We start from the raw sequence: 12,970 nt of genomic DNA, 5'->3' as shown, positions 1-12,970 counted from the left end.
TTGACATTGTTTGCTATGCACTTTGGCTTCAAGTCAGCAGTTTTTTTTTTTATATGCCAATATTTATCTGCCTTGCTGCGTTCCATTTCTGCCATCTTAGAGACACTAAGCCGTAGGTGACTAAAGCACTTTTTATGCGTCTTAAAAAATAAAAGTGATGACCACATGCCATCCTGTGTCCCTGCCAGGTCTTTTTCCTTGACTTTAATGTCACATTAAAGAAGTAATAGCATAGATGCATACTGTATATATCCTGGTAATTATACACTGCATTGCAAAAGAGCTGCATATAAAGTAAATGGCTCTCCAGCATTTAAACTGTAGTTTTAATTAAAGGATTACTTTCTGTTATAATTTTTAAGCTAAACAACTAACATATTAAAGTTAATAAACATTAAATTAAAACCTACTGACCTATATTTTCTCCAAAACGAAGTTTCATAAAGTTCTAAAAGTTATATCTTTTATTCGCCGATGATGTCACGTTATCCTGCCCACTATTTTCAGCACTGCATGTTCAAAATACTTAAACCAATAACTTTGTGTTTAAAGCGCCATTTTGAAACCTAGGTATTGTAAGCGGATTGGTACAGAGCAAAGGATACCCGCGGAGTGGGTTTGGAAAACAATTAAATTTGCAGACAAGATTTCTGACATACGGTAGAGATATGTTAATGAAATGCTATTGATAAAAAGCGTATTTGGGGTAGTTAGTTAGTAACAGGCATAGAAAATATTTACTTACAGTTGCCCTTTAACCTGATTTGTATTCTTTTGATGTCCGAGAGCAGTCCATAGACATACCCTTGAAAGTCTGTTCAGTATGTATATGAACTTCAATGTGGCCAATTTAGACAGCTAAAAATGTTCTTCCCGTATAAAGATATTGAGAAGGCAGCTTTTGTTTAGGCATACAGTACAACTCCGAAAATCCGGACTGCATGGGGATTTGCCTGGTCCGTATTTTCCGGATTCTCAGACATCGCTGATAAAATACCTGTAAATAATAAAGAAGATGTGTTAATGTTTTTTATTATAAATACTGTACAGATCACCTTGTTTATTAAAATAGATTACTGTACCTGCATATGTACATTCCGTTACAAGTATTTCTTCGGCACATGCTGAAACTGCTTGTTCACGGAGCGCTAACATCTGCTGTGCCCGGTAAACGGTTTGTGGATGGAGCTTCTACTGGGCCCGGTGATTTCAGAGTGTTTCTCCTCTGCTTCTGTTTAGACCCCTTATCCACTTTAGGAAACATTGGTACAGTACGCTACTGTACAATACAGAACTACAGTACAGTATACAGGTATAACGGTACTGTGCAGTGTAAAGATGGTAAATACCTGCACAGGTACCGGTCATGTATGGCAAACTGTAGTGCACATTTGTGGAGCTCAGATTTCTCTCTTCTTTCGCGTGCCGTCGATTTGTTTCTGCTCTGAATGCTAATTTGCCCATGCACAGTAACAAACCAACACCCGGAAGTTGTAATCACTCCAGAGTCCGGATTCTCAGGTTGTCCGGATTTTTGGAGTTGTACTGTATAACTATATGTCAATGCAGCACTTCAATGCTTATATCCAGAGAGAAACCATGGATTATCTAGGCTTTTTTTTTGTCCTTCTCGGTACTCGCTAGTATGAGAGATTGCTCTGTTATGCTTTTGTATTATAACTCTCATCCCATACTGTGACAGTTGGGCTAGTAGAGAGAAGGCTGTTGTGGAACTCTCGCTGGGTACCCCTAGCCACGTGATCATGCGTCATAGGGTTAATCTAGGCCCTCTGGAAACTGCGCGCCTGCACTGGAGTTCACCTTCAGATGTGGTTCCTCACATCACACCCTAGGGTTTTTGAGTGCTGCCTATGTCATAATTAAATTTGCCACCCAAACGGCATTTTACCGATGCTGCCAGGATTTTTAAGGTCCATGTCAAAGTTACAATTAAAGATTAAAGGGACATGAAACTCAAAAAAATATGTAATTTTAAACCACTTTCAAATTTACTTCTATTATCTAATTTACTTCATTGTTTAGATATCCTTTGTCGAAGAAATAGCAATGCACATGGGTGAGCCAATCACACAACACATCTATGTGCAACCTCCAATTAGCAGCTACTAAGCCTATTTTGATATGTTTTTCAACAACTGATACCAAGAGAAGGAAGCAAATTAGATAATAGAAGCAAATTGGAAAGTTGTTTAAATTTGCATTCTCTTTCTAACTTGTGAAATAAAAACAATTGGGTTTCATGTCCCTTTTCAAATACAGAAATAAAGATTACATATTTGTGAAATGTATTTTAAGTGTGTTATAATGTAATTGTAAAACGAATTCTTATTTAAAATCCAGAAAGGGTGGCAACCTTAGTCCATAGTAAATCTAGTGGCTTCACATTGGATTTTTCTCCTTCGTTGCACTTCTTTTTGGGCTTAAAATGTACTTCCTGCACTGATCAGGCACTGTGTAGCATGTTGTAGAGTCAGGGCCCAAAACCTGCAGGGTGCACTATGTATGTATATTATAGATATATAATTTTGATGTTTAAATAGAGCTCCAATATGCATCATGAATATTTTGTACAGTTGTCTAGTGTAAAAATCATGTCTTTGCAGTGGTAAATTATTGCAAAAGCAGGAGAGATAAACTATATTCAATATATAGTTTTTCCTATAATTTAATTCTGGAAAGTTGAGCTTTCCTATTCCTGTTAGAAGGGAGAGTGCACACTCATACAGAAATGAGCTGCATATTATAGAAATTAATTTGTTATTGGACTCGGTAGTGAGTGTTTAATGTCCATTCAAAGCTATACTAAACCCAAATGTTTGCTTTCATGATTCAGATAGAGCATGCAATTTTTAGCATCTTAATAATTTACTCCTATCATCAATTTTCCTTCGTTCTCTTGCAATCTTTATTTAAAAAGCAGGAATGTAAAGCTTAGGAGCCAGCCCATTTTAGGTTCAGCACCATAAATAGCGCTTGCGTATTGGTGACTACATTTAGCAAACCAATAAGCAAGCATAGCCCAGTTCGGAACCAAAAAGGACTGGCTCTTAAGCTTTACATTACTGCTTTTAAATTTAAGATGGCAAGAGAACGAAGAAAAAATGATAATAGGAATAAAATTAGAAAGTTGCTGCTCTATCTGAATAATTAAAGAAACAAATTGGGTTTAGTGTCCCTTTAAGTCACCAATATATGTACTTCCAGTAAGTTATTACCTGAGAGATTGTGTTCTAAAACAAAATTAGATTTTTGTCTTGAAGCAAAACATTCAAATAAAATCTTGAGCTATAAATAAGAAACTTTAAGGTCATGTGAAGTGTATTTTTAGGAAAACCTCTGTAAAGTGCAGTTTAATTTACTGTTTTGTTTTTTTTTCCCCACAGGTTTAGGGCTCTGAATATTCTACACTTTTTTATAATACCATTTCTGTCTAGAATTTGTTTTCAAAATGTTATGTCATCAAATCAGGACTCTTGCATTCCAGGCCCAGAAAGCACATATTTTTGCAATCAATTTTAAAAGAAAGCTTTAAAGGGATATAAAACCCAAAACGAACATGTGATTTTTTTTTTAAACAACTTCCTAATTTACTTCTATTAAATTTTTCTTTATTCTTTTGTTGAAAAACCGGGACATAAGCTTGGAGCTGGCCCGTTTCTGAAGAAATATTTGGCAGCAGTTTTGCAAGAATATTATTGATTTGCAAGAGCTTTAGATGGCAGTATTATTGTCATGTTCCGGTGTATATGCGCTCAGGACACAGACCCTCGGGGCAGTGGTAGGGAATTGGAGACACCGACCCCTGACCCGGGGAAGAGTATCCTGGATGTGGATAGATGATCTTCTGTGATTCGTAGTTGCAAGAAGTTATTGTAGAATTCATGGAGGGTGAAACGTATCTATACAATAGCTGCAGGATTCATGAGTGAAAAATATAGCAATGTAAGATGTTCAGGCTTCAGAGTAAACTGGTAGATTGACTCATAGATGCAAAGGTTTGTTGCAGGTTCACAGTACATAATATATAGAGCTGTATGTCAGCAATAAGCAGAGCAGCACACAGGTGACCGGGATAGACAAGTTGCAAGTTTAAGGCATTAAATACGGTTTGTGCATATATTGGAGAATCACAGGAAAGCTGTTTAACTGAACACATAGATGCAGAGTTCTGAATATATTAACCTATTTGAAGGAGGATATTTCAGCTATGACAACTTGTAGCAGAGAATAGTTATAAAGTTCTGAGTAAGATGATGTTGTAGTAATTAGAGTGATTATAACCAAATGCATACTTGTAACTTAGAATAAAGTTCAGAGTTTAAGTAGCAGTGTCCAGGAAACAAAATGGATTTATATGAATACTTGCGATTAGATGAATTTAAGTGTAGCTTGCATTTCAAATAAAGATGCCAAGAGAATGAAGAAAATGTGATAATAGGAGTAAATTAGAAATATGCTTAAAATTTCATGCTCTATCTGAATCACAAAAGAAAAAATTTGGGTTCAGTGTCCTTTTTAAAGGGACAGTGATATCAGGCAGGCATATGTTACAACTGTTTCCGGTCATGTAGTGCTCCAGTTGCCTTCCTAAGTATCTCTTCACGGAATATCATGGCAACGAAGCAAACTTGATAAATTGGAAACTTTTTTTTTTTAAATGGTTCTGTCTAAATCACAAAAGAACATTTTTGGGTTTCATATAATTGTTTTAAGAAGCTTGGAATGTTGAATATTGAGTAATTTTTATTTGTGTTAAATACAATTTGAAATAAATAAGTGTTAAGTTTCAGGGGGTGCTGCCATATACTAACCGCAGTTTCTCTTTATCTAATCTACTCTGTTATGGCTAATCTATAAATGAGTCGCTAGAATGTTCAACCAATCGCTGAATGAAATATGACTGTTAAATCTGCAGTGTCAATTTATAGTAGGTGTTTGAAAGTCCACAGTTTTCAAAATGAAATGATAGGAATTATTCAATTGCAAAGTTTTTTTACTATAATTTTTATATTACAGTATCTGTGTTTTTTAAAACCCCTTTATAGTCATTTTTTGTTAATTTATAGCAAGTTCAATTTGTGCTTTTCACAGATGAAACTTAGTATTATTATTATCGGTTATTTGTAGAGCGCCAACAGATTCCGCAGCGCTAGGATAAAATGTATGAATAAACGTGGTAGTAACTTGCCTAACAAATAATACTGCACACATTTTTATTACAATGTAAGGCTTAAAGGGATACTAAACCTATTTTATTCTTCTTTCATGATTCAGATAGAGCATGCAATTTTCCAATTTACTGTCTTCTATTATAAAAATTTTTTTCATTCTCTTGGTTTCTTTTGTTGAAAAGTAGGGACGTAATTTCAGAAGCTTGCACATGTCTGTAGAACTGTATGGTAGCATTTTTGCAAGAATGTTATCCATTTGCAAAAGCACTACCTAGGTATCTCCAACAAATAATTCCATGAGAACGAAGCAAATTTGATAGAAGTGCATTGAAAACTTTTAAATTTAAAATTTGTTTCATATCCCTTTTTAAGGGCATTTGCTTAGCAGAGAAGGGGTGTTTCGATGTTCTCCTGTGTGTAAGTCACAACTGAAAAATATTTGTTGGTTTTATGTTGACCTTCAGTCTATCGTTGTGTACAGAGTTAACTTAACTTGGAGTCAAGTGGAGGTTTAATAACCTGAATCCACTGGAAGCTTTGCCAATTCAAATGGCACCATATGTTCATATTCCTGTCCTGTGTTTATGGTCTTTTCAGGTAGAGCACTTTATGAGTTTGTTTTTTAGAGCAAGTATATTGGGTGAGTAAAAAAAATACACCAGTCCCTGTAGCTCTCTGCAAACAATTAAAGGGACAGTCAAGTCCAAAAAAAACTTTCATGATTTAAATAGGGCATGGAATTTTAAACAACTTCCCAATTTACTTTCATCACCAATTTTGCTTTGTTCTCTTGCTATTCTTAGTTGAAAGCTAAAACTAGGAGGTTCATATGCTAATTTCTTAGACCTTGAAGACTGCCTCTAATCTGAATGCATTTTGACCACTAGAGGGCATTAGTTCACATGTTTCATATAGATAACATTGAGCTCATGCACGTAAAGTGACCTAGGACTGAGCACTGATTGGCTAAACTGCATGTCTGTCAAAAGAACTTAAATAAGGGGGCAGTCAGCAGAAGCTTAGATACAAGATAATTACAGAGGTAAAAAGTATATTAATATAACTGTGTTGGTTGTGCAAAACTGGGGAACGGGTAATAAAGGGATTATGTTTCTTTTTAAACAGCAAAAATTCTGGTGTTGACTGTCCCTTTAAAAGGACCATGAAACTTAATTCATATAGTGTGTGCAATTGTAAGAAACTCCTCAATTTACTTCTATTATCAAATGATTCTCTTTTGAAAAGCGTACAAAGGTGGGCTCAGTAGATACAGTGCACTACTGGAAGCTGGTTAGTGGCTATGCACATATGCTTCTTGCCATTCACTCACCAGATGTGTTCACCTAGTTCCCTGTAGTGCAAACATGTAATATAAAACTACTATATCTTTCAGCATTTTAGCACTGCACTATTTACATTTTTAAAGTTTATAACCAGTTTTTATTTTTGCCTTCCTATTTCAAACATTTGCTATTGTGAAGCTTAAAGGAATACTAACTTTTACTAAATTTAGTATAAAAAACCACATGTAATAAGTAAGATGTATGAAGTAAAACTTACTGACCTACAAATGTTGAAAAACAAAGCCGCATAACGTTAAAAAAAGCATCTTTATTTTTGGATGATTACATCATAATATCCAGCCCCTAATTTTCGGCACTACCTGTTTTAAAACTATAACCAATCATATTTTGTGTTTTTGCATATCATTATCAGACTAAATAGTTCTCATTCGCATGCGCATTATCAACTATTGAAGCCGAAATTGCCCTTAGCTAGATTGGAATCACCTTGCGCTTTTTAGACCAAAATCTATGCAATTGGTTCTCCAGGCTTTCTATGTACAATAGAAACACTATTAGCCTGCACGACCTGATCTTTAAAGCACTGCTGGATCTTATGATGTACGATCAATAGAGCAGGTCTTCTATGTTCCAGGCAGTCTTTAGTGGAGTGACATTTGCGGTGACGATGTGCAATCTTGCGCATGCGCAGAGAGAATTTTAGGCGCCATATTCCAACTGCAGTTGACAGCCAGGATTGGAGACGAGCAAAGTAAACCCACGGAGTGGGTTTGGAAAATAATTAATTTATTAAAGAAGATTATGGCGATATGGTAAAAATCTCATAATGAGATCCTATTGAGAACATGCTTATTTTTGGTAGTTAGTTCATAACAAGCATCATTAAATGTTGCTTACAGTGTCCCTTTAACCCCCTGGCGGACATAAAAGGCTAGAGAGTTGTAGTGTGTTGCAAACCTTTCTAGCAACTGAAAAGTCCCTTCAGGACCAGGAATTTTTAGTGTAAAGTTTACTCAAAGTATTTAGCATTTTTGCTATAATTATCTAAACTGAAATAGAGCTTTTGGTTTTTTATTTATCTATCAAAACTATATATATTTTTGTAGACAGCCCAAGGTATTGATCTAGACCCATTTTGAAATATTTCATGGCACCGTTTCGCCACCAAATGCGATCTTGTTTAAAACTAACAAAAAATACATTAATTTTTCACAAACTTTGGGTGTCTCACGGCAATTACTTGCATACTGTTCGTGCAGAAATGATTTATAAAAGCTTATCTTGGATCCCCTTTGTTCAGCAATAGCAGACATGCATGGCTTTGCTGTTGCTTTTTAGTAATTAGAATACTGCTAATTGCAGCTGTGCATCACACTTCTATTATTCCCAGCAGTAAAAGAGTTTATCAGGTAATTTGTAAGGTAAATTTTAGCTGTAGTGTAGACATTACTGTTCCACCTGACATCTTTTACTCCCCACTGGTCATCAACATCTTAGGTACTAGCAGATAGTCTGTCAGTGTGCAGGTTTAGCACAATTTTTTAATGTTTTTTTTTCTTCTTCACTGTAGGGGATCCCTCCCTTTTCTAACTAATAGCAGACATATTAGTTACTGGTAGCTGCCTGCCAGTATCCAGTTTATAGAAATGTAATTTATTAAATATATTATTATTTAATAATATTACTTTTCTGTAGTGTAGTGATCCACCCCTGTTATTACACATGTCTGTAGTGTAGTGGCCCATCCCTCCACCTCCCTCATCAACTCAATTTTTCTGCAGCGTAGGTAACCCTCCCCTCCTGTGATGTGCCGTCCACCTCCCTCCATCCCTCCCACACTTATGGCATCACCGCAAGCTAATACAGTGACATAGAGGCGATCTGCCTTCATATGCTAATGGAAGAATGAGGCCTTCTACCTCTGGCTGCACTCGTCAATGCCAAAGCTGACAGCAATGTTGGACGTAGGTACTTTTGTCAACAGAGTAAGCTAGGCAAAATACTCTGACATAGTTCCTACGTCCAATAGGCTTAAAGGGTTAAATACTAAATACATTTCATGTACCTCTCTAATTATGGGTGCCGCCATTTTGTAACCAAGGTTACACTGCAGGTATCTGAACAAGAGTTGCTTTGCATGTGTAAACACTTCGGCACTGGAATGCAGTGAAAGCTAGTGTTCAACATTCCAACATCCATGACTAGAGGGAGGTGGGGAATAACCCCTATACCATACTTTTAAAATGTATTTATTGTTATATATCCCTGCAATGGTTACCTTCTGTTATGATGAGTATATATTAAAACCTTACTTTGTCTTGCATCTGAACAGGTGTCCTTTTCAGCTAAAATATTATCCATAAAATATATCTTTGCAGCGTTTTTAGCTCCCCTTTCTTTAATACAGACCTTGACTGTCGAAAGAAAATTGTAAACTGTTAAATTGAAGACTCCTCAAACTGAGACCTTGTGCAGCTGTATAAAGAGTAATCTAATGCATTTTCTTTTTTCTAGGGACAAACGCCACCTTTCAGCTAAAATAAATTTTGAATCCATGATGCAATTAGACTTCTGCAAACCAAATATAGGTCTTAATCATTACTTTCTTATTACTTGAGGTTTTTCTCCTTTTGCATCACCACACACAATTCTTTATACTGTCTTTATCATGTAATGTACACCTTAATCATTTCTAATACAGATTTTCATAAAACAATATTTATTTAGAAATATCTTTTGCGTTATCAATGTAATAATGTAAACATTATAGGCTTCTTAGTGATAGTATTTTTGTTTTGTTCTTTCTTTAGGGATATTAGCATGAATAACATCACCAAACTACCAGAGGGTGCCTTTAAAGGATTTCCTTATCTTGAAGAATTGTAAGTATAGAGAATATTTTTTTTTCTTTCAATTATTATTTTTTATTTATTAAAGGAACCTAAAACCATTTTTTCCTTTCATAATTCAGATAGAACATACAAATTTAAACCACTTTCAAATTTACTTTATATGATCAAATCTTTGTTTTTGTTATCCTTTGTTGAAAAGCATAAAGGTAAGCTCAGGAGTGTGCACGTGTCTGCAGCAAGGAAATGAAAACACTTTGTAATTACAAGTAATTTCTGTAGTGTTTCTATAGAACAACTTGCCAGCCAAGTCTTAATGTTTTTAAAACAAATTAAAGGGACATTAAACCCAATTTTTTTTATTTCATGATTCAGATAGATAATACAATTTTAAACAACTTTCTAATTTACTTCTATTTATCTAATTTGCTTCATTCTCTTGATATTCTTTCCTGAAAAGCATATCTAGATAGGCTCAGTAGCTTCTGATTGGTGGCTGCACATAGATGCCTCATGAGATTGGCTCACCCATGTGCATTGCTATTTCTTTAACTAAGGATATCTAAAGAATGAAGCAAATTAGATAATAGAAGTAAATTGGAATGTTTAAAATTGTATTCCCTGTCTGCATTATGAAAGAGAAAAAATTTGGGTTTAATATCCCTTTAATACAACTGATGATTTTTGTAGAGGTTTTTTTGAAGATATTCTATCAGTTACTCAGTTTCTTTAATAAGCAATCTGTTAATTTTGTTCATATCTAGTAAAACATAGAAATTGCTGACAATATTGTTCAAAATAGAGTGAAAATGTGATTTACAATTTACATAGAAACTGTTTGCAAAATTAAAGGGACAGTCTACTTGAAGATTTGTATTGTTTAACCCCTTAATGACCACAGCACTTTTCCATTTTCTGTCCGTTTGGGACCAAGGCTATTGTTACATTTTTGCGGTGTTTGTGTTTAGCTGTAATTTTCCTCTTACTCGTTTACTGTACCCACACATATTATATACCGTGTTTCTCGCCATTAAATGGACTTTATAAAGATACCATTATTTTCATCATATCTTATAATTTACTATAAAAAAATTATAAAATATGAGGAAAAAATGGGGAAAAAACACACTTTTTCTAACTTTGACCCCCAAAATCTGTTACACATCTACAACCACCAAAAAACAACCATGCTAAATAGTTTCTAAATTTTGTCCTGAGTTTAGAAATACCCAATGTTTACATGTTCTTTGCTTTTTTGCAAGTTATAGGGCCATAAATACAAGAAGCGCTTTGCTATTTCCAAACCATTTTTTTTTTAAAATTGGCGCTAGTTACATTGGAACACTGATATCTTTCAGGAATCTCTGAATATCCCATGACGTGTATATTTTTTTTTAGAAGACATCTCAAAGTATTGATCTAGGCCAATTTTGGTATATTTCATGCCACCATTTCACCGCCAAATGCGATCAAATAAAAAAATTCACTTTTTCACATTTTTTTTTACAAACTTTAGGTTTCTCACTGAAATTATTTACCAACAGCTTGTGCAATTATGGCATAAATGGTTGTAAATTTTTCTCTGGGATCCCCTTTGTTCAGAAATAGCAGACATATATGGCTTTGGAGTTGCTTTTTAGTAATTAGAAGGCCGCAAAATGCCATTGCGCACCACACGTGTATTATGCCCAGCAGTGAAGGGGTTAATTAGGGAGCATGTAGGGAGCTTTTTGGGGTAATTTTAGCTTTAGTGTAATGTAGTAGACAACCCAAAGTATTGATCTAGGCCCATTTTGGTATATTTCATACCACCATTTGTCACCGCCATTTGTCTCACTGAAATAATTTACAAACAGCTTGTCTAATTATGGCACAAATGGTTGTAAATGCTTCTCTGGGATCCCCTTTGTTCAGAAATAGCAGACATATATGGCTTTGGCGTTGCTTTTTGATATTTAGAAGGCTGCTAAATGCCGCTGCGCATCACATGTGTATTATGGCTAGCAGTGAAGGGGTTAATTAGGTAGCTTGTAAAAGGCATCCTTTTTTTTTTTTTTTTTCCCCCCTTTGCATATTTACATATGCTGCTGTGTAGGATGCCCCCAACCTCCCTGCCCCCCCCCCCCCCCCAACAGCTCTCTAACCTCAACCTCTAACTTCTTGGCAGCCATCTTGGGTACTGGCAGCTGTCTGCCAGTACCCAGTTTACAATATATAGTATCTTTTTTTTATTTCATTTTTTTCTGGAGTGTAGCTGTAGTGTAGCCCAAGACCAACCCCCATCCCCTCCCAGATCCCTTAGATTACTTTTTTGGGGCATTTCTTCTTCCCCCTGCCTCCCACTTATACTTGATTATACATTTCTGTAGTGTAGTGGTTCCCACCCACTCCCTCCCTGTATACGCGCGCGCCCGACTGTCCCGCCCCCTATCCCGCCCCCCCTCTGTGTCTCAGAACCCATCGATGGCCTCCCACTGCAGATCCCACCCACCAACGAATGCGGCCATCGATGTCCGGTGTAGAGAGGGCCACAGAGTGGCTCTCTCTGCACCGGAGGGGTACAAATTGTTATTGCAGGATGCCTCGATATCGAGGCATCCTGCAATAACCGGAAAGCAGCTGGAAGCGATCAGGATCGCTTCCAGCTGCTTTCCAAACAGAGGACGTACGCCATACGTCCTCAGTCATTAACTGTATTTTTTCTGAGGACGTATGGCGTACGTCCTCGGTCATTAAGGGGTTAAAAAGATAGACAATGCCTTTATTACCCATAACCCAGTTTTGCATAACCAACACGGTTATATCCATATACTTTTTACCTCTGTATCTAAGCCTCTGCAGACTGCCCCCTTATCTCCGTTCTTTTGACAGACGTATTTTAGCCAACCCGTGCTGACTCATAAATAACTCCACGGGAGTGGGCACAATGTTATCTTTATGGTGGCACACATGAACTACCACTGTATCTGTGAAAAACTGTCAATGTACTGAGATAAGAGGCATCCTTCAACTGTTTAGAAATCCGTTTGAGCGTTCTTAGGTTTAGCTTTCAACAAAGAATACCAAAAGAGCAAAACAAATTTGATGATAAAAGTAAATTGGAAAGTTGTTTAAAATTGCATGCTCTATCTGAGTCATGAAAGTTTTTCATTTTGACTTGACTGTCCCTTTAAAGCTCACTAGCAATTTCTGCAATGTTATGTGCTATTCTTTATTGTAGATTCTTTAAAAATGTTGTGAATAAGAGCAATAGTGCAACATAGGAATTGGATGATTTTTTTATTTAATGAATCTAGACGATACTTCAGTTAAAAAGTAATGATACATTAAATGGACAACATCTGGATTATACAACTGGTATTTTCACAGTATTGTGGATTGTGTTTGGTTAAAAGAAATTAAAACCATTTTATTTATATGGTTGTGTATCTGATCAAACTAATTTGTGTTTACAATATCAATGTGTGTGGGAATTTGTGATTATTTCTTGTGCATATACAATAATGTGCTTTCCAAAGATTTAATATCAATTTAACAGTAATTCTGGAACAAGAGTAATAAAGTACCGTAGGTCAAAACATTGTCAAAAAAAGATTTTCATTGTGTTTACACGTAATAATGATTT

At 35.7% G+C, this 12,970-nt stretch overlaps 1 protein-coding gene across 1 annotated transcript in view; it reads left to right on the top strand.

Annotated features, from left to right (window-relative positions):
• The window catches only part of LGR4 (leucine rich repeat containing G protein-coupled receptor 4), a 222,783-nt gene that overhangs the window by 42,488 nt on the left and 167,325 nt on the right, over positions 1-12,970 (top strand). The window contains exon 2 of the mRNA XM_053720390.1: positions 9,307-9,378. Coding sequence (XP_053576365.1) covers positions 9,307-9,378 — 72 coding nt within the window. The remainder of the gene's footprint in view (positions 1-9,306; positions 9,379-12,970) is intronic.

This window comes from Bombina bombina, chromosome 7 (assembly GCF_027579735.1).
Source record: "Bombina bombina isolate aBomBom1 chromosome 7, aBomBom1.pri, whole genome shotgun sequence".
In the NCBI taxonomy this organism is placed as follows: domain Eukaryota; kingdom Metazoa; phylum Chordata; class Amphibia; order Anura; family Bombinatoridae; genus Bombina; species Bombina bombina.
This window is presented reverse-complemented; position numbering and strand designations above follow the sequence as displayed.